This window comes from Natrix helvetica (assembly GCF_964273705.1).
Source record: "Natrix helvetica genome assembly, chromosome: 1".
In the NCBI taxonomy this organism is placed as follows: Eukaryota; Metazoa; Chordata; class Lepidosauria; order Squamata; family Natricidae; genus Natrix; species Natrix helvetica.
In genome coordinates this window covers 110,515,850-110,539,063 of record NC_138548.1, presented here as the reverse complement: position 1 = coordinate 110,539,063, position 23,214 = coordinate 110,515,850, and the positions used below count along the sequence as shown (strand labels likewise).

Sequence of the window (23,214 nt, the reverse complement as noted above, 5' to 3'; positions counted from 1 at the left end):
TCAGAAACTTCATAGGCTGAGGTTTCTATGATTTTGGACTTGAAGGCAAGGTGAGGAGGCATTTGACTCTAGCCGGAAAGTGTCTTGAACTGACCCTACAGTTTTATAGGCCAGTTCTTGTTATTTTCTCCATGGCAATAACACAGTGAGGTGAATTGGGCTGAGAGAGAATGACTGGGCCAAAGTCACAGAAGCCATCTTTCATGCCTTACATGGGACTTCAGCTCACTGTCTCTTGTTTTTAGACTGGTGCCTTAACCATTAGACTAAAGTGGTCATCATTCATTATGTGTGAATGGAATATTTTTCACTGAGAACAGAAAGTTATCTGGAGTCTCTCTTATCTTTCTCACATCTGCACACTGTGGCAGTGTTGTGGTTATGTGTACCTTCAGCAATTTAATAAGTTTAAGAAAGTGCATTATGACCCAGCATATCAACAATGGTTGAATCAGGCGGCGTGTGTGTGTGTGTGTGTGTGTGTGTGTGTGTATACCATATATATATTTATTAGGCATTTGAATTCTGGTTTGGTATGTTAAAGTTGGTTAATGACCATCTGCTAATTCCCCCCCACCCCCCACTAGAGTATGTTGGCTAATTTAGCCAGATTCTGCTGAGTGCCTCTGTAGTGGCTATTATGTGAGGCATGAGATACAATAAACCAGCTTTCCCCACCTACCAATCTGATGCAAGGGGAAAAGCAGCACACAATTGTGGAGGGTGTTTATTAAACAGAAGGAAACATTATAGCAACAAAGATGATTAGGGGACTGGAGACTAAAACATATGAAGAACGGTTGCAGGAACTGGGTATGTTTAGCTTAAGAGAAAGAAGGACTAGGGGAGACATGATAGCATTGTTTCAATATCTCAGAGGTTGCCACAAAGAAGAGGGAGTCAAACTATTCTCCAAGGCACCTGAGGGTAGAACAAGAAGCAATGGGTGGAAACTAATCAAGGAGAGAAGCAACTTAGAACTGAGGAGAAACTTCCTGACAGTGAGAACAATTAATCAGTGGAACAGCTTGCCTCCAGAAGTTGTGAATGCCCCAACACTGAAAGTCTTAAGAAGATATTGGATAGCCATTTGTCTGAAACGGTATAGGGTTTCCTGCCTAGGCAGGGGGTTGGACTAGAAGACCTCCAAGGTCCCCTCCAACTCTACTATTGTATTGTATTGAAAGCCATACAAGTTAGCAGTGTTGTAATAGAAGATTTTCTGTGCCCTTGTGCTTGTCTTAGAACCTTACAAATCCACATAAGCATTTTTAAAGCATGATAAAAAGTTGAGACATTTTGGATTGGGATACTTACATGTCTTAAAAATGAGATTATGCCCTTGCTGTCATAGTCTTTATTCCCAGGAACTCCCAATTGCCACATCTGGAGGAGTCCTTGCAAACTTGTCACTTCTCTTTGTATTATATTGCTGTTCAGAGAACCTTTCATTTTAAAAGTCTGAGGTCAGGAGAGAGATTGAAGTCCCCATATTAGATAATGATTTAGAGGTGCCAACTTTTTCTCCCCAAATATGTCAACCACAGTAGCTTAAGCCTATAGGACTATTTTTAAGATGCTGTAAGTAGTGTGATTCTAATCCAATACCATATTGTCCCTGAGAGTAATTCTAGGACCAATTGTTTCAAAGTTAGTGTTCTTGGGAATGATCAGTTTATATACAAGTATAGTACTCAGACTCCAGACGTGATCTTTTCCATGATGTATCAGTAAAATAAGAACACTAAAGGGTATCATAATGACTACTTGAAAACCCACTGTTATTTATTTTAGATGTATCTTTAAAAGGTTTATAATTGAGTTGCGAAATCTCCATTTATTTTCTATTAACATACTTTAGATATTGCCACGAAGAGAAGATATAGGAGTCTAATACAAACCACTATGACAAAAAGAAACAAAAAAGACACAGACAGAACATATGTCTTGACATCATGATGCACATTTGTTTCTGCCTCTGCTTTGCACACAAACCTACAAGGTATAAAATAATCTTGAAATGATTTGTCTTGCTGACTTAGTATCAGGAAGGTTGGAGAACATGAGCCCACAGTCCACAAGTGAACAGCCTACTATTCCTAGGCCACATGTGACTTCTGAAAGCCTTAAATGTGACTCAAGGATCCTAAATGTATAATGTTAATATTATAGAGGTGTAGAAGCTTTAAATCACTAAATATTGGAAGAATATCTCTTTCTGTGTTAATACAGTTTAAATGTAAATGAAATGTCATTAATATTAGATTTCAGCTTGACCTTACCCTCCTCCACAGGATGGGCAAGGAAGGTTTGCATCACTGCATTATTAAAGTAATAACAGCAAGTTGACACAAATTATTGGCCAATTTTTAATATTGAGTCAACATTAGTAGCAATCACCACTTTCTTTTCAGCTATCTAAAGTAGCTTTCAAGTTCTATAGTTTTATATGAGTATGGATGAGTTATTATTTATTCATGCAATTAAACTGATTTGAATCACTTTATACATTTTGGAGTTTGCATGTTGTATAAGTTTAATTCAATTTGGAAAATAAATTTGATCCACGGATATGATCAAAGTGGCAGGAAAATTTTAAGAATCGTGTATGGTGGGGGGGGGGGGAATGTTAGTGGCTCTTTTGATTTTTTTAAAAAAAATTGTGTATGAAATGGGCCTGCCCTGACCTCTTAAACTAAAATAATACTTTCCTTGACTTTTTTAGTTATTTTTGATTGGAACACCTGGAATTTCAAAATGTTGTACAAAATAACCCAAGTTAAACACACAACCTTTTTGGTGTTTATAGTACATTTGTACCATTACATTTTGTCACTTGGAGTCATGTACTATCCCTTATATGGCAAGGCAATTGCCTCCAGGAATCCTTGATCTTCTAAAATAGAAACCTTGTAAGCTGCAGGTGTTCTTTGGGACATCCATCCATCTGCTGCTCCTTCAAGAGTCCTCTCAAGTATCAGCTGAGTAATTAAGTTAAGATCAGGCTTGGGTTTCCTTGGGAGCAGCTTTGTGTTTTCTAATTAAAGCTTTGTCCCTCAAGGACTCCAGTGGGTGTCAGAAGAAATATTCCTCTAAAACCTACCAGTGAACTCCTTGAGGTTTTTGAACCCTTCAGAAATCAAATCTGCAAATTGCTTATGTCTCCCAAGAAATTGTCCTTTTGTGGGTTTCCATCCTCATCTGAGATGCAAAAATTTGCTTTGTACAAAGTAGACAAGAATTCCTGCCTTTGGGGTAAAACATAAGCCAAAAGGTTTCCTAAGCAAAGAGAGGACATTTTCAATTTTATTTAATTCAGTTTCAGTTTATTTAATTTATAAACCGCCCCCTCTCCCCGAGGGGACTCGGGGCAGTGTACAGACAGAAATAAAATATACAATAAACAACAAAAATACAAAACCCCAGACAAACAAATTGAGCATAAAGTCTGTACAATAGTCATAAATTAACTAATGATTAAAACCAATTAAAACCAATTAAAATACCCCAGAATTTAAAATTTAAAATACCGGCCAGGAAGGTCGGGATTAGATTATGCTTATGATTGTGATTGGGCCAGGCCGGCTAGTTGGAACAGGTGGGTCTTGAGTTTCTTACGGAAGGAGCGGAGATCAGCAGTAATTCTAATATCGGGGGGGAGGTCGTTCCAGAGGGTAGGGCCCACCACAGAGAAGGCGCTACTCCTGGGCACCGCCCGCTGGCATTGCTTAGCGGACGGTACCCGGAGAAGTCCCTCTCTGTGAGAGCGAATTGGTCACAGGGATGTGTGGGGTAGGATGCGATCCCGCAAATAACTAGGTCCTGAACCATGGAGCGCTTTAAAGGTGATAATCAACACCTTGAAACGCACCCGAAAAGCCACAAGTAGCCAGTGCTTGCCTTTTGTAAAACAAATTTTGCTTGCCTTTTGTAAAACAAAGCCAAGTTCTGTAGATAATCTATGCCATTAGTGAGAGTAAAAATTCCTCCTGATTTTCATACCCTGTGGTATGAAAGCTGATGTAAATGTAAGGACATGTGGGATAATATTACTTAAATAGCCTTGTAATTTCTGGCATTTTTTTCCATCATAAGTAGAGATGCAGCTGATCTGGTCATATTTGTCTTGGTATGAATACAAGCTGGGTAACCGTAACAACTACTCTGTGTATGGGAAACTGAGGGTGGGTCTCGGCATGGTATATACATGCTTTAGGCATACTTTGTCTGTGTGACCTAATTAGTAAAATACTGTATTTGGGCCTGGGATAAAATGTCAAATCAATCCCATCAACTTGCAGTTTCAATTCTCAGGAAGATAAATACAGGTAGTTCTTGACTGATGACCACAATGGGGCCCAAAATTTCTGTAGTTAAGTGAGATGTTTGTTAAGTGAGTTTTGCCCCATTTTACGATCTTTCTTGACACGGTTGCTAAGTGAGCCACTGCAGTTGATAATTTAGTAACCTGGTTGTTAAGTGAATCTGGTTTCCTCTTTGACTTTACTTGTCAGAAGGTCTCAAAAGGTGATCACATGACCACGGGACACTGCAACCGTCATAAATATGAATCAGTCGCCAAGCATCTGAATTTTGATCATGTGATTATGGGGATAATGCAAAGATCATAACTGAAAACGGTCATAAGACACTTTTTTCATTGCCATTATAACTTTGAATGGTCTCTAAGTTAATGGTTGTAAATTGAGGATTATCTGTAGTAAGAATCAGAATATTTTTTTGCTTCGAACAGTCACTAAACAAATCATTGTAGATCGAAGACTTAACTGTAAGGGGGAAAAATACCCCATGAAGCTATATAGCCGTGATGGCGAACCTATGGCACACGTGCCACAAGTGGCACGTGGAGCCATTTGTCAGGGCACGCGAGGCGCTGTCCTGTCAGCTGAGTTCACCTTTTTGAAAGCTATTTTTCGCCTTCCCCAGGCTCCAGAGGCTTTATAGGAGCCTGGGGAGGGCGAAAAGAGCTTCCCCCGCCCCCCCCGAAGCGTCAAGGACCGTCCGGAGGCTTCCCTGAAGCCTTCGGAGCACTTAAAACCACCCTTCGAGCAAACCAAAGTGACTTCCGGGTTGCTCGGAGAGTCGTTTTAAGCGTTCCGAAGGCTTCAGGGACCGTCTGGACGGCGGAGGGAGGGGGGACTCTATAGCCTTCTTGCCATGCGTCCCGCACAGGAATCCGTCCCCTCGGGGCTTTGCGCGGGCGTCGCAAGGATTAAGCCGAAAGGGGGGGACGGGGAAAGCGAAGGGAGCTTTGTTGTCCTCCTTCTCCTTCTCCTCCTTTCCCCCTCCGGCTCGAATGCAGCGCCGGGGCCCGGCAGGCAGCGAACGAGTCGGAGCCTGCCGACTGGAGAAAGAGGGTGAGAGGCGGGTCCTGTGAACGGTGGCAGCAGTGGCGGCAATAGTCGCAACTCGGCGGCGGGCCGCCCCGGCTGGGAGACAAAGGAGGGGAAAGGCGGCAGGCAGCCGAGTTGCGACTATTGAGCGTGGCGCGGCGCCGCCTGGGGCCGGGATCGAGGCGGCTGTATGGCCTGCCTGGCATGGCGCGGCTAGAGGAGGAGGAGGAGGCGAGGGCGGCACGGCCGAGGCCTGATGGACTTCCCTTCGACTGAGCCCGTCCTGGCGGCGGCGGCGGCAGCGATGTGAAGGCCGGGCCCTGGCGAGCGCGCAGAGGCTGGGCGGAGCGGCACAAGGACGCCGGGCCCGAGGCGCCGCGTGGCGGGAGTGATCCGGGCCCGGGCGATGGAGACGCACGTCTTGTGCCTGTTCAGGGACCGTCCGGAGGCTTCCCTGAAGCCTTTAGAGCGCTTAAAACGACCGTCCGAGCAACCCGGAAGTCACTTCCGGGTTGCTCGGAGGGTGGTTTTAAGCATTCCGAAGGCTTCAGGGAAGCCTCCGGACGTTCCCTGAAGCCTCCGGGGGCCGGGGGAGGCTCTTTTCACCCTCCCCAGGCTCCTATAAAGCCTCTGGAGCCTGGGGAGGGCGAAAAAAGCATGCAAAACTGGGTGTGTTGTGCGTGCATGCGCACTGGGGGGGCGCGTTGCATTATGGGTGCGGCACGCCCGCACACGCCCCCCCGCGCTCCCCCCACTTGTGGCACGCGAGCTAAAAAAGGTTTGCCATCGCTGCTATATAGTATTGTGTATCACAAGGGGACACTCTATGAGTGAGATAAATTTGATAAGTAAGCAAACCACCTACATTAACATGGATGCTCCTAGAAAACTGCCTTGTTGCATTCACACAATGTTATGAGGGTTCAACCATTTGCAACCCTTCCATAACTGTCTTTTATTTTACTTCATAGGAGAAAAAGTTAAGAAAAAAGCAAGGCACTAGTTCCCCAATGTCTTTTGTTTGGTAGCATTAGAAATAATCAATCTTGATACTTATTAATAAGAAAATAATGTGTGGATAATAAAATAATACTACACTGTGTTCTTATTGCTAGGGTTGGCATGGTAGCTCAGAAGGTCTAAAGCACCAATCTTCAGCCTGGCATTCTAGAGGTTAGATTCCAGGTTTATCTGGAATTGTCCTAATTCTCAATCAAACCAGTCATTGGATATACTTGTTGAGAATTATTGAAGTCATAATCAAGCACATCTGGTGGTACCAGGTGGCAGAAGGCTAAACTCATGAAATGTTCCACTTTATCAAACATGACTTTGGCATGATTTAAGAGCCTGCTTATGCATAGGGCATGTTGTAGGCTGAATTTTTTCCTACTGAACCTAATAATATCGGCTTGAGTTTGAATCCAATTGGATGAGATTGATGGGGAGTTTTTGGTATTTTATCCTGACCGGGAAATCAACATTATAAAATATAGAGGAGTAAGAATTAAGGTCCTGCTTCAAACTAGCTTTATGTTTTGTAGAATATTTAAAGTTAATGAATGTACTATTTTTTTTAAAAAAGTGCTTTCAATTAATTAAACTGCCATCTTTGCATAAATAAATTATTATAAGGGTATGCACTGAGACTGACTCTGGCCTTTATTTGTTTTTTTATCCAGAAACCTTCTGCCAAAATGTCTGACACCGAAGAAGTGTAAGTAGAAACAGACTTGATTGTTAACTTATTTATACGGGTCTTTGCTGGTTGGAATTTTTTGGTAGAGCCAAACTACCAGTTTTCATATGTACAAGGATCAAAATTCTGTTCCAAAGACAATGAACCAAGGTGTTAAATAATCAAGTAGGTTAATATATCACAGACGCTTGATTCAAATGTCCAAAAAGAAAAAAATAGCATTTAGCCTTCTATCAAACATAATTTTATTTATGAGGATATATATATATATATACGTATGTATGTATGTTTGTATGTATGTTTGTATGTATGTATGTATGTATGTATGTATGTATGTATGTATGTATGTATTTGTGTTACAACCCCTGGTATGCCCAAATATGGGAGGAAGCTCACTAAGCTGGCTAAGACTCCTGCCTAATATATAATACAGCCCAGGTTCAAATCCCAGTAAGGGTATGGCTAGCTGATGAGAGCTAATTAGCTCGAAATAGATCTATACTAGTCTCCCTTTATTTATTTATCAGTACAAATACAACACACACACACACACACACACACATCTTGTATAAGTGCAGAATATAACTTCTTAACAATGTGTATTGTAATTATGGAGGAGGCAATGTGATTATGTACATATAATTTTGTATATCTGAATGGATTGATAGGTATAGATACAGATATATGTGTGATGACACAGAGCAAAGCACGGAGGCATCACAGCCAGCTGATAATTCAAACTCCCCTTTATTGCTCCAACTTTTCCCCAAATGCGCCCATGTTTATGGCAAGTCCTGGAACAAAGCATTCACACACACCTCCAGCAAAACCTCTGGCTGCGAGTAGTCCAGCAAAACACTGTCAGCAATGGCTTCAAGGCAAGAAGTCCAACGAAGCAAAGGAACACAGCAATGATAAGGGAAGTAATCTAGCAAACTCCAGGCATTAGGAGGAACGGCACACAAAACTCCACAAATTCAGCACTTGTTCCCGACAACCACCCCTCCCTGCAACATCTCCCTAAGTCTCAGTCCCCAGGCGTGCCTTGTGAAGAAGGATGGGGCGCTCCCCTCCTGAGTTGTTGGGTTGCTCTGTGCCATTCTCCGTACTTGGGGATCAGGAGGGGGCAGTCCTTCCTCATTCCTCATTATCTGAGCTCCGTAGCTTCTCATCTCCATTGCCGCTCTCTCTTCCCCTGTCTCTTGCTCGTCCTGTCCCTGTTTCTCCCTGCTGGCAAGCCATCCCAAGCTTGAGGGACCTGGGGCTGTCTCCTCAACCTCCGTCAGCCCCAGCTCTGGCTCATCTTCCTCCACAGACTCAGGCTCCGATGGGGCCACAACAATATCTATATCTGTATTTTATACACACACACACACACACTCACACACACACGTATGTATGCATGTATGCATACCTGTATATAAGAAAGGAAATAAAAACCATTCTAATTTTAACTGATCAGATGAAAAGTGGAGATTTCAAATCTACTATTTTATTTGTGCAAAAAAGGTGGAAAAGCTTATAACAGCAAAAACATGGCAAGAGGCTGACTGTGGAACAGATCACAAACTGTTCATGTGCAACTTGCGAATGAAGCTGAAGTGGAAGAAGAAAATCAAACTATTTCCATTGTGTGATCTTGACCCATCGGTTTAAGGAGAACATTGGAAATTGCTTTGAACTTCACTGAAAGAGAACCACAGAAAAACTGTGGCATGAAATAAAAAAAGTTGTGAAGGATGAATGTGAAAAAAAAGCTTCCAAATACTAAGAAAAAGAAGAAACAAACTGAATGTCAGCAGAAATGATGGAAATTGCCAAGAAGAAAAAAGAAGACAAAGACAGCAAAGGCAATGATCTCCTCCAGAAGGAACTTAATAAAAAAAAATTCAGAAGAGACAAGAAACAATCTATAGTGCCATCTGCGAAGATGTTGCTGATGGAAAAAAAAACACAGAGAAGTTTTTCAAAGCATCTCTAAACTCAGAAGGTGGTTTCAACCTCAAATCAGTATGCTAAAAATGCCAGTGGACAAATAGTAACTAATTTAAACAATGATAGAATAAATACATTAAAGTTCTGCACAGCAGAGATGTCAATTTCCAAGATACCTTATTAAAAGATATTTCCTACTTACAAAAACCATTAAGTGAAGTCAGATCATCCCTCTGGTCATTACGAAGTTGGAATGCTATTGGGAGTGGAATATCTGTATAGAAATTTGGCAAATAACAGAAGAAGAATCAGTAAAGGTTCTAAACAAATTATTTTACCCACTCTGATTCAGTGGCCATCAGATTGGTAAAGGTTGCATGGCCATAGCAAAATTGTCCTATCTCAGATCATCTTGAAAAGACTATAATGCTAGGAAATGTGGAACAAAAGAAGAAGAAGAAGAAAGATGAGCAGCAAAGTGATTGAACAAATTGAGCAAAGTGCTCAATTACAGTAGTAATGGACACACTGGGGAAAGACCAAAGGATCACATGAGGATAGATCTTCCTGAAAGGAATCTCTTTATGTGATTTCTGGGAGTTAACACTGACTTGATGGCACATAATATCTGAAACAGGACATTAAGGGTGGATCTAATCTAATCTAATCTAATCTAAAACAATCTAAACTAATCTAAAATAATATGACATGTACTAATCAGGAAAAGTGCACCTATTAAAACATGCTTTTTACTCAATAATTGCAAAACATATTTATATTTGTTTTCGGTTATTTTTCTTAATTCTTAGTATTTTTAAGGGCTTGAATTCCTGTTTCTACAAATAAAATGGAATCTACTGAAGTTCCCATCTTATAAATAACAAGAACAAGGAACAAAGATAATACTATAAAAACACTATTGATGTAGCTCAAGAGCTTAGATTGACCTACAATGATTGAAGAAAACAATTTTTATAGAGTCTAACCTTGGTAGCTGAAGTGATGTTATCTAAGAGGATCACACGATAGTTAATGGCAAAGGAATAATGAAAATGAAGGTGGAACTGACTCAGAAAATTGGATTTTGGAGAGAAACCTGAAACATCTTAACAAAATGAGCTCAGAATAATGATTCAAGCATGAGAACAAACTTTCTCAAGATGACAATTTCTGAAAGCTAAGTTGAATATTTCAGTTGGAAATATGGATGGGCTTTTCCAATTTAGGATATTTCAAATGTGTTGGGAATACAACATTGAATCTTCCCAGCCACTATATACAAGTTTACAGATATACACATCTGAAGGGTTAACATTTGGGGAATGACCATATTAACTATATAAAAAGCAAGTAATAACTAAAAAGTAAAAAAAGAACCTGTAGTTTCCCATGATTAGGTTTCATGGTAATTTGTCTTACCTCTGATCTAAATAGGCAAATTTAATCTGATTTCTTTTCTTTTTCTTTCTGTTTGCTTTCTTACAGGGAACAAGTAGAGGGTGAGTAATTATTTATATGCATATGCTGTAAAATAGCTCGTTGTTCCAACTTAATTTTGTGACTGATAGTGGTTTTTGAAGCTAAGAAAGTTTGACCAGTTAGACGTACTTTAGTTTTTAATTGAGTCACCATGATTTATACCGTGGAGATCATTTTAAAAATTAAATAGATCTTACATGCTCCCTTATTCCACCTGTTGTCCCGCTGAATTTGAGATCACTGAGAAATATGAACTGTTCAATACGAAAAAGGATATTCAGGAAACAGTCACAGACTGTTCCTCATCTCCCTTTTGTAGCTTTGTTCCACAATAGCTCTTACTAGTTGTTGTCTAAGATAAACCCCATCAAGTTACCTAGCTCAGATCCCATGGCATCTAAAAGTAAATATTCCTTTCCATGCTTCGGGGGAAAAAAAATAGAAATTCAGCTCTATCCCACTCCCCGCCTTCAAAGGCATCATGTATGGTATTTGCAAGCTCCAAAAAGAATTTTCAAATGTATCGGGCTCCAAGATCCCTTAATTTTGAAGCCAGAAGTATGTATGTGCTTGTATGTGTTTTTTGAGACATATTTCTGATTCTGTGTTCAGCAGATACAACGTATAATTGTGGTTAGCCTGTAGTTTTATAGCAGCGTTTTCACAAATACACAAACATCTGGCTTGTATTGAATTTACCACAAAATCAATATTTGATTGGGTTTCCAGACCATTGACATCTTATCCTATTCCATATTCGCTCTGCCCTTGTTATTTTTACCTTCCCGCTTTGTTTTTATAGAGCTGCTGCTGCCATCTGTTGGTGACCCATTATAGAGTGAGGGAGCCTTTTAAAATGTGTTTGTGGCATAGCAGGTTAGGCACGATTATTAGGTACCACTTCGTTTTGTATCTGTCTTCCTTGAGCAAGATTGATGAACTAAATACATTAATCATTTCCATTACACGTTTTATGTTTGTGTCTTGCATTGGTTTGGAAATAGACTTTGTTGTATTGCAAGCAAAAGTAAAAGGACTTTTATTAGCTTTGGATGTCATTAACTTTGGACTTTATTAGCTCTGTTATTCTCTTCGGATCAGAAATAGATAACATTCGTTTTTAAAAGTTTTTTTTTGCTCACATTGATACTATTTATGGCATATTGAAATCTCAAAACTCTTTTGCTTGAACACATCCAAGGATACATAAAGAATGAAATTTGTATTGAGGCAGGATCTGAAACAAACATCTTTGACAACTCATATAACAGAGAAATTCCCCATTCTGCAAGTCTCCAGAGATACTGAACTCCAGTCCCCATAATCTCTAGCCAGCACAGCATGGCACATAAGGGGAGGATTTAAAAAAGCCGTAATGGAATACCATATTTCTAAAAGCCTCATTCTAGGCAGATTTATCTGGTTGGTTCTGAGCCCCTATAGTTTTTTAAAGAGTTTTGTGGGGGTGGGGGTGGGGAGGAGGGTCTTTGTGTATATTCCTTCTAATGCTCAGAATATATATTTCTGTTTTTACTTACTTGTATTTTATAAAATAAGCTTCCCAGAGTTATCAGGATTTGAGCAGACTCTAGATATAAACAAATAAAATAAATTCCAAAGGATTTAGAATAGAACTAGATGGGTTATTTTCTGCTTAACGTGATTACAATTTCAGTTAGAGAACTAGTCTTTGATTGCACTGAGTGGAAAGTTGGTTTATTTAAGCCGTCTTTAAAAAGAGATCAACCTGAACATATATAATATATCATAGCTGGATGAATTTTTCCTGACTTCATTTGTCATCAACGAATTTGCATGGTATATTAAAGTTAACTTGCAATTTAAAGCATAACTTGGGTGAACAAAGGGAACATGTACTATATTTTTACTATAATTGTATTTCCTCATCTTTTTTGCTCCCAGTGAGTTTTCATGACCAGAAATAATTCTATAAAAGAAATATGGGTGGGTAAAGGCAAAATCAGTACTCCTTCCGCACATTTTAAAATCAAATTACTTCCATGACTTTGTCATAAAGAGTTTTTCCTCATACATGAATTGTGCTCATGTATTGCCTTATTGTCCCTCAGCTGGGTTCTAGTCAAGAATTGGTGTAAGTTCTCAAGAATGTCTTTGGTGGCATTGTATAAGGTGGCTATCTCATACATATGCCTTTTTCTCTGCTTTGGTCAGAGGTCACTCACCAGAATCTCTCTAAAGAAATCTGAGATGAAGTTTTATCTCAGCATGAACATTTGAGAGGAACACCTTTGTAGGGTGATCCTGTTCATGAAATATCAGCAAGAAATCTTAGCTTTTAAGCAATCACCATGTGACTCTATCATATCAGAACAAAATATATATTATTACCATTATTCATTCCATGCCTATAGGTAAGCAGGAAATAATAATACAGTGTATATGGAGAATTCTTGTTAATATGACAACCAAAACAGCAGCAGTATTTATTCATAAGAATTCAAGATTCCTGAAACAGCAGATCACGAGAATACTTTCAGTGATCCTAGCCACAGAAAAAATTCCATCGATTTTAACACGTGAGCACATGTTAATTAAGGAAAAATATTTTATGAAGAAAACTGCTTTATCATTTTATTTATTTTATTTACTAATCAAATTTATATGGCAGCCCATTGAAAAGGTGATTCTGGGCAGCATACAATAATAAAACAGTCATTCAGTCATTCCCCTAGTCCAGTGATGGCTAACCTTTTTGCCATCGCCTTTTTGCCATTTATTCACCTGCCCCCCATGCATGTGCACATGCCCCCCCGTGCTCCCCCCGCTTTTGCCATGTGATGGCATGGTGGACCCATTTTTCAGCCTACCCAGGCTCCAGACCCATTCTAGGAGCCTGGGGAGAGCGAAAAAGGCCTTCCCCACCCACCCCTGGAGCCCCTCTAGAGGCCGAAAACTGCCCATTTGCCGACTTCTGGTGAGCCCAGAAGACCTGAAAATCAGCTGGCCGACGCACGCAAGCGTGCCAGAGCTGAGCTTGCATGCCTACCGATATGGCTCTGTGTGCCACCTATGGCACGCATGCCATAGGTTCGCCATCATGGCCCTAATCACTAAAGCTTCAATGTGGTTCAGATATAAGCATTATCAATTTATTTTCAGATTGACAACAAAAGTCTTTTCAAATTTTGCATGTTTAATGATTTTATAAGCAAAGCTCAATCTAATGAATTTAGTTAAAACTAAATACCTTGTATCAGAGTAATACAGAAATATAAGCTGTCCTTTTAGTGGGATTCTTACATCTTGCAATCTTACATCTGAATCTAAAGTCTCTTCTGCAACTCTTATTCAAATCTCTCATTCTTACATGGACCAAATGTATCATTATTATTTGTTGCTTGCATTTCATTGCCCCGTGAACTTGATTTATGATTGTAAGAAGTGGTGGCTTTTTGTCTTCTGTCCTTTAGCAAGAAAGGTTGGTTGTATCCTCAGCAAGCATTTATCTTCCATGTCAGTCTTTGTGTTGCAGTGCTAAGCCATGTTTTGATCATGCTGCTTTTCTTGTTTCCTTTTTTGTTTTTTTTCTCTCAATGCAGAGGAATATGAAGAAGAAGGTAACAGAAACTTACTCCGGAATGAACCTTTTCTTTCTCTGATGATCCACTGATCATCAGTTCTTTCACTGCCTGTTCATCCGTCTATCTCTTTGCTACTGCCTGTCAAAGACAATCTAAAATCCTGGGGGTGGGGGTTGGGGAAGAATCCCAATTACTATGAATTGGCCTCTGTGTTTAATCCTAAATGCTTACTATCAGAGTGTGACAATGGAGTTAGTAATCTTGACCAGGTAGTTATTGGTTTGCTGTTTTGTGCATTCTACTGAATTTATTTTATAGTCATTTTAATTGCAAAATTTAGTAGTAGAAACTTTCATTATAATATTTCAGCTTGCTAAATCTGCTAAATTAAATGTCCGTGTAGGTACAATTAATTGGAAAATGACTATCATTTTGAGTTGATTCATGAATTGATACATCTTTGCATACCAATTCTTTGGAAGAAGGAGTTCGGAAGATTTCCTTTCTCAGAGGGTCACCACTGCTAAGTTTATTATTTTCCAGAATTTGACCCAAGATGCATTCCATGATGCATTCCAGAATTTGTTCCATGAATCATCTTAAATGAAGCATTTAAGATAGGAATATGATACTATTTATGATATCATAGAAGTGCTGATGGGATTTCTAATATAATGTCATCAAGTTAATATCATTTGCTGTGCATTAAGTAGAAAATGTGAAGACAGTTGAAAGTAGCATACGTGCAATGCCTTGGCATTGATTGCTAAAACACTGTTCTTAGTTTATAAAACAAGGAGAGTCTGTAAAAAAGAAGCTGATCTTTTATCTAAAGCTGTTTGTCAGGCACAGTGGGCTTTGGTAGTGTCCCTTTTACTATAAGCCATTATAATCCCCAAGCACGTTGGCTGGGGAATTCTGGGAGTGAGAGCCCACACGTTTTAAATTTGCTGAGGTTGGGAAACACTGCTCTCTACAAGGTTGAAATGTTCAGTCCATATGAAAAAAGCAGGGATGTTTTGAACAGTGCATTATTGTTTACCTTTATAGCGCAATGCGGAGGACAAAACTGGAACTGAGGTGGTAATTCTGTGTGGGATTTCCACACAGGGAAATTATAGTCTTTCTTGGAGCTAAACAAGACCTCTACCTCACACTTAACTCAATATCAAAAGCAAATTAAAAATACCATAAACATGAATGATAAAAAGATTAGTATTATTAATCATTCCCCTGCACAGTTACTCTAGATCAAGAAAAATGATGCTCTAGGTCACAGGTGTCAAACTCACTGCGTCACGTTGCTGTCACGTGAAGTTTCGCGATGTTTTTCTCCTTGGCGGAGCTGGGATGGGCATGGCCTGTGTGTGACGTATCCAGTCCGTGGGCCATCAGTTTGACACCCCTGTTCTAGATCAAGAAAAAACCCAGTGCTTGCTAAATGAATGAAGGCACCTTTTGAACTCCATCTTCAACACTTTATTACAGTTACAAAGAGATAATCGAGGATGATAACCTGATACAGGCAACTTCTCCCAGTGAAGGGCTTTCTTTTCTTCCTAATTCTCTTGTTTCTCTTTTTTCAAATATATTCTCTTGACTAGATGGCTCTATAATCTGCATGCCTCTTTCCCTGGGGGGGGGGGGGTATTTCCTTTATATCTTTTGGTTACTGCTTTTACATCTTTGCCTAACCTGTATCTGCCTTCTTCTAAGGTGCTCACTTCCAGGGTATATGTTCTCTAACCTTACATTTTTCTAGTCTTAACTCACAACTATTGATGCTCTATTAAGTGTATTAATCTTTTTATCTTTGCTTCTTGTTCCATTATGTCCCCTCCCTCCCCCTCCCCCACCATCAGAAGAAGCCCAGGAAGAAGGTATGTGAGAGCTTCTATATCTCTTTCTCTTCCTTTTTTTTTAGAAGAGTGCATGTTTGTTTATAAAAGAATCCTGAAATAATAGAAGAAAAGGCACACGAGGAAAGGGACAGGGAAAAGTACGCATGAGAATCAAAGATCATTCATGTTGTGATTTTCAACGTCACAACATGTTAGCGTCATTGCTCTGCAAGAAGATAGGAGTGTGTATGTGTGTGTGTGTGGTGGGGGGAAGCATACACATTTCAGGGCAGTGTATTGCGAAGGCATGGGGTATTTGGTGTAAAGGCTTGTTTTCTGGATATTTTCCCCCTCAATCTGATGAGGTGAAAGAATCCAGAATATCCCTTTGAATATTGTTTTTCAAAAGTTGATACACTGAGAACTTACCCAAAACCACCTCACTTAGGAATTAGCATTTGAGAGACCTATATTAGTATATAAACTAAACAATTGAATTATGGAAACTTGTTTTGAGCCTTGATTACCAATATGCATTTTTTTTACTTCATCTTTTCTTCCTGTCCAAGTAAAAGAGCCAAATAGTCAACATTTCAGTTCACCATATGCATACGCCTTGTTTTATCTGTTTGACAATATTTTAATTATTCTAAATCCTCCCCTTTAATTTCATGTTCCTCACACAATTAGAAGCCTTTTAATTTCATGCTTCTTGTTTTCCACTCTGTGGAAGTGGGATACTAATAAAAAAATATGGGTTACTTATCAAATAAGCAAATACTGTACAATAATATTGTTTTCTTCTGTTGTTTCTCTCTTTATTTTTAACAATGCTTCCCACCTGAAGAAGCTCAAGAAGAAGGTATGTGTTGATGCTGCTCAGTCCTCAGCATTTAAAGGGAGATAATAGGAAACTATTATGGAAGATGGGAGGGTGTGGTTAAGTGTAGTATCCATACTAATTAAACGAAAAGGAAACAGAAGTAGCTGTAATTTTCATAAAGCATATTTTTCCTATTTATTGTTTATGGATCTGCTGGATTATAACTCCTATCCAAACTCTGTGACCAGTGGGCTTGTTGGCTAGTGAGGAGAGGAGAGAAGGTCACTTTCATTCAGTGACTGATTTTATGACATTTCAGCTAACGTATGTCTGGAATTAAAGAAATGACATTCTGTATCAATTAGTTAGATAAATACAGCTTTAGATGGTCCTTCCTTTGAACAAACAGTTTTTGCAATTGATTTATATGGCTGCTAATTACAATATAACAGATGCTCAAGAAATAGAGGAAAGAAAATGCTAATGAAACAATGATAAACTGGGGTTTTAAATTCTTCTTTTTCTTTCCGTGCATGACAGCTTTCATTTATGTATTCATGGTTGAAAATTATATTGCCAGAATGAGCTTTTGAGATGTATCAGGTATATAAGTAGCTGCTTTCTGGAAGTCCTATGTGGATTTCTGGCAAAGTGTAGATCAAAGCATGAGCTTGTGAACTGATCTAGATGGCCAAGTTATCTTGCTTGCAACAACTTGGTAGTCTATATGTTTATGGGAAAAAAATATGAAGGAAGAATGTACCATACAACAGGTTCAACATTATGCAAAGACATAATATGGTTTGGCTGGTTTTAACTTACTGTATTGTGTGAATTCAGGCATTGTGGTTTGTAATCTTGAACAGAGATTTTTTTTTTGAAGTTTTGCTAGCTTAGCCAGTTGTTTAACTAATCATAGTTAAACAAACTACGATTTTGCACGAGATTTGAATCTATTACATATAAGAGATTTGAAAAAGGTGGTAAATGGATTCCTGTTGTACCTTTTTCAATTTATCTTCTTATTAAATTGGCCCTGCATTTTTCATGTGGCTGAAACCTCTGTGCTTTTAAAGCTACCTGTTTACATACATACATACATACATACAACATACATACATACATACATACATACATACATACATACATACAGTCTGGTGTTTGCAACTCTAATTCAAGTTTTAGTAGGAGGAGGAGTTATTCTCTGTGTGTGTGCACTCTTGCTTCTTCCTGGGTCACCTGTAGATTGCCTTCATTTTGCCATGTGTCTTGGCAATCCCACAAATACCACATAGAGGCATCTAGAACAATAATCACTTTCAAAACGGCCATAGGGACTGGACAATTAAAGCCCCACCCTTTTTATCATGACTTAAGCATAAAAAGTGATGAAATTTTGATCACCCACTTGTGCCTATCATTGGAAAGCCAATGGTGCTCACTGCAGATGCCTCGCCTTCAGACATGTAGATGATGGTCTGTTTTGCAGATAAGGAATATTTGTATCAATATTTCTGCTAGAAGCAATAATGTGATGACCTGATGGCACAAGAGATCTTGGGATTCTATGAACTTCATTATTTTCACCTTCTTCTTTTGTTGTGATGATTTAAGAAGTGATCCCTTGAAGCTGGTCTACAGCAAGAAATGAAAACTAATAACTTGTCCCTAGAATTTTCAAACAATAAGACCAATTCCAGATAGGTAACGTGTTAGTGTGATAGAGCAAATGTAACAAAATTCTCATCACATTGTGTGATTAAATGTTTGGAAACTTCATGAAGGAAGATATAAAGAGCAACTGCTCCTGGTTCTGGCTGGGCATTGCATATGCAACAAAAAACAGAAATTGTTCCAGGAACATGCTGATCTTTTCCTTTGGTGTCATTGTGTGTCACTAGTATAAGGTAAATTCATATCCTATGACCCTTTGTATTCTTTGAGAGAAAATATGTAAGTGTATGTGTGTGAAGGGAGTACTATATACCAGGGCTGTCAAATTCCCGGCCCACGGGCCGGATGTGTCATGTGCTAGCCACGCCCATGCCCGGTTTAGCAAAGGAGAAAAAAGTCCTGATATGTCATGTGACGCTGCCATGACAGTGCGGGTTTGACACCCCTGGTATAAATGAAACACTTGGTGTAGATAAATGGATGGATGGATGGATGGATGGATGGATGGATGGATGGATGGATGGATGATAGATAGATAGATGATAGATAGATAGATGATAGATAGATAGATAGATGATGATAGATAGATAGATAGATAGATAGATAGATAGATAGATAGATAGATAGATAGATAGATGATAGATAGATGATAGATGTACTCCTCATAAATTAACCCAATACCTGAAAGACCTAGCTGTGTCCTTCAAAGCTACCTGTATTTACTGGTCTTCAAATCTTCTGCAAGTTTTGATATTTATGTTTTTCTAATATAACATTTGCATGTTCTTCATTCTAGTAAAGCATTTGCTAATATGCATACTATAATTCCATGTTTTAAGATTTAACTGCATTACCCTTTCTATAATAAGCCATGGTCTTTCTCAATACTATCTTAAAATACTTTATAGCTGTTGCATTTTTCCCTTTTCTAATATTCTTATTTTCTATTGTCTCAATTTTATTTCATCCATGATACTTCCCATCTGGTGAAGTTCATGAACCAGGTATGTGATTTGACTTCTGAATTCTTCTCTTTCCATCTCATATTGGTGTGTGCAGAAATGTGAAGTTGATGGAAGAGAACAGGAGAACAACACATTACCTTAACAACTTATTTCTTCCTTAACTATCTCTGTTGACTTATAAATTGTGCAATTATCATGTACAAGGACATGCAGTCTTGTCATTAGCATGTAAAAAGTTGTTACATAAACTTTTTATGTATATAAAACGTTTATATAACAATTTTGGGATATAAAATTATTGACAGTACTTTTTAGCCCAGGATTCTTAGGAGAAAATTCTAGAACTGGAAAAGTGAAATATTTCTGGGCATGACTCACATCCTTTTCAGAAACTTTTCTGAAGCAGATCTAGAGATGGTTTACCATGCGTGAAATGCATAGTTTAGTGCAATAGTGTTACAGTTAGATTTTATAAATTTAGGTTCAAGTCCTTAACTCAATACAGAACTCATTAGGTCATCTAGTGAGTTCTGTGTAGAATTAAAAACTTCAACCTAAATTTGGATTAGCCTCTGTCTTTAATCTCAAAATATCTCACAGGGTTGTATTTAATAAAATGAAGAAAGGCTCCCATTTATTCCAACACTAAATAGTTGGGATATTATAACAATTATTATAACAATAAGAAGCAAGAATAAAACCTTTGTGAATAGTTGTTTCATGTAAATATTGGACCATTATGTGAATTGTGGCATCTAGGATTATAATTCTATACATGTTATCTCAGAATAAATAACACTGAATTCCAGATGACTTATAAAAATCATTGTTAACTGACAACATGAGTCATTTGCATGGTTCTCTACCCTCTGCTCTGTTCACATATGCTTTCCCTGCTTTTTTCATTCACATTTGATTCCCCATTAATTTTTCCACACATTATTGGTTTTCCTTCTGTTTTTTTTAGCATACTTATGAGTTAAGAATTTTAACCTTGGCTTGCAGAAGTTTAAGATTATTGTAACAACCCTTATTTCTTTTTTGTTTTGTCTTCCTTTCCCCCTATTGACACCTGTGTTCATCTGATCCAACTATGTGGCATGAATTTCTGAATTCCACCAATTGTTTTAAATAGAAATGTGTGGAGGAATTCAAAGGTGAAGCAAGGAAATGGAAAATAACTCTTTCTTGGTCTTAGTGATTCTCCCAGAAGATCCTTGATTTGACAATAATGCTGTTCAACATGCATTACATATAGGAAGAAAGGGTATAGAATAGGAACCTTGAGGGCAAAATGACATAGAATTGGGAAGAATATTGCAGAATTAGTGAGGGATTGATCTCTCTTCAAACAACATCAACCTGTCCCAGCTCAGTGTCTTCCTGGTGTGTTGTGGCTACAAGCTCCAGAAGTCCTAATCACCTAAGCCTAGAGTTTTGGCTTTTGGAAAAATAGGATTTCTCTTAATGTATGCTGAAAAGGGCAGGGGAACTGACATGGTAGCCATAAAAGCTTATATTACATAAAAAGTTTATATGTTCATAAAGGACTATTCCTTGTGAATGTTTTATTACAAAACCACTGTTTATGTTTTAAAACTAGATCCTAGCTTTATGTGGTCCTGCAGAAATGAATTTTGGAGGGTTTTTTTCTTCTGGAATTGGAGCAAGATTCTCTTATTGGTCATAAATATTGTAACATTTACAGAAGAATCTTTATTTCCATTTATTAGGGAAAAATAAATGAAATATTTGCTAAATAACCATAGCAAGGGCTTTCATTCTTTGTTGCTAAAAAGGTAATCATAGTCAGCCCTAAGATTATATGTACAGTTCTGTGAATAACTTTTTTTTAAAAATGAAAACTATGACACTCTAAGCAACACCTTATTCTGGAGAATTAATGCATTCTTAACATAAACATAGTCTAGGATGGTTTGGGAATAAGATAGTTGCTGAACCCCTATCTATTATTGGGGGAGGGTGTTGTTCCATGTGGAGGGGCATTTGTGTTGTGTTATTTTGGACATTTTTTAAAATGTAAAATCTAATTGGGCAGCTTCTAAATTTAATAGATAATGAATAAAACTATGCGATCTAACCAGAGAAAAATAAACACAAAAAATAATGTTTATTTCCGATCCTCTTGTTTTCATGGAAATAATTCTCTCTGAGCACTTTTGATATTACTGTGCTTTAGCAAAGTAGCATTAATTCTATGGCTTGGCAAATTCACTATTATGGATTCCCTATTTGGCTGCCTTTACATGGTCTATTAACTTTCTTCACCAATGACTACTGATTTTGCTTACTACTTTCTTTTCCTCTTTCAAACTCAAAGTTCAAAGACGCTCAGATTAACATGTCACTCTTGTTTTTGTTCTCTTGCTGTTTGTTACATCTTGATCCATGATACTTCTTACCTGATGAAGTTCATGAGCCAGGTATGTGACACAACTTCCAATTCCTCCTATTCTCTAATATGTACATAAAATACATTTGTGTGAATGGGATATTGAAAGAGAAGAAACAAGATCAACGAGTACTATTAACCCACTATCACAAACAAGTATGTTTTTGCTTTATTGCTCCATACTCATAGCTGCATTAACCTGCCATTACAGTTTTTCAAATTTTCACAGCTTCCACAAATGCCTGTGGACCTTTTATTTTTTTTCTCCCATTCTACCCATTAATCAGCCATTCTATCCATTAGGCATACATACGTTTATATTTTTATACTTTTTCTTTCTTTGCTTCACATCGCTATTCTTTTCACCATGATGCTTCTGACAGAAGTGTGGGAAGAAGGTATGTACTGTCCATTCAATCAACTTTATTTTATCTCTTCCTTATTTTCTCTAAGGTGGCACCAACAGTGTTCAACAATAATCCCAATGACATGAGGATAAGTTGGACGATGTTAAAATATTGAGGTTTTTTTAGGAGATTGTTCTAGAATGTTCTGCACACACACACCAGAGTCCCACACTTGACAATGTGTTTAAAGTGCCTTCAATTCTTTAGAGACAAAGCAAAGTTGAAATATGTTGACATGAAATTTTAAAATGTCATATCATAAAAAAGAGCTGCATTAGTATAATAGAAGGGATTTTTGACAGGCCTTTCTTTTAGAAAAGATAAGGCAAACTCTCTCTATGTAGCCTTGAAAAACTACCTTCCCAACCTGCAAAACTGCTGTTAAGTCTGTTTGCATTGTATAACAGTGGGATTATCTTCACATCCAACCAACATAACCCCTAAACTGTCCAACTAACTATTTTTAGAGTACACGTCCTCCTAACATAGCCTTCATCTTGTCCCCAACTCGTTATGGAGGCAACTTTCATTTTTGGTTGTTTTGGAATTAAGTATTTTCCCCTTTTTCTTTGTCTTGCCATACAGACATTCTACAAAGCCTCTGATGAGGTTGATGTAATTGCACTTTCAGCTATTGTAGACACTCCTCCTTCTGACTGAAAGGTGTGCGCACCTCTGACAAAAAACTATAGTATAAGAGAGAAAGAATGCCTGAATGGAATATGTCTGTATATGTGGGAAAAACATTGAGGAATCATTACTTACAATAAGGACTGCATCTATATTCCTAGCAGTGAATTCAGCCTTTAGGCTGAACTGTGTTCTCCTGTCATGATCTAGTGAGATTGATGTTTCTTGAATAAGTTGTTTGTTTGATTACAACTAGACCTAAACCAAGTGATAGGCCAGGAAGATCTGTGTTTACAATTGGCTTTCCTCCCCCTACTCCAGGGGTGTCCAAACTTGGGAACTTTAAGACTTGTGGACTTCAACTCCCAGAATTCCCCAGCCAGCTGGCTGGGGAATTCTGGGAGTTGAAGTCCACAAGTCTTAAAGTTCCC

General features: G+C 38.4%; 2 protein-coding genes across 5 annotated transcripts in view; one reads left to right on the top strand and one right to left on the bottom strand.

Moving 5' to 3' along the window:
• PRR33 (proline rich 33) overlaps positions 1-23,214 on the bottom strand; it is a 92,697-nt gene that overhangs the window by 41,533 nt on the left and 27,950 nt on the right. The window lies entirely within an intron of this gene.
• Positions 7,037-23,214, top strand: part of TNNT3 (troponin T3, fast skeletal type) — a 37,208-nt gene continuing 21,030 nt past the window's right edge. For 2 of the 4 annotated variants that reach the window (XM_081935464.1, XM_081935463.1), the window contains exons 1-6: positions 7,037-7,071; positions 10,474-10,487; positions 14,049-14,066; positions 15,893-15,910; positions 16,719-16,733; positions 21,766-21,777. In XM_081935464.1, coding sequence (XP_081791590.1) covers positions 7,052-7,071; positions 10,474-10,487; positions 14,049-14,066; positions 15,893-15,910; positions 16,719-16,733; positions 21,766-21,777 — 97 coding nt within the window. In that variant the 5' untranslated portion in view covers positions 7,037-7,051. Of the gene's footprint in view, positions 7,072-10,473; positions 10,488-14,048; positions 14,067-15,892; positions 15,911-16,718; positions 16,734-21,765; positions 21,778-22,092; positions 22,145-23,214 lie in introns of those variants that run through there. The other 2 variants (XM_081935465.1, XM_081935466.1) reach the window with 2 other exon arrangements.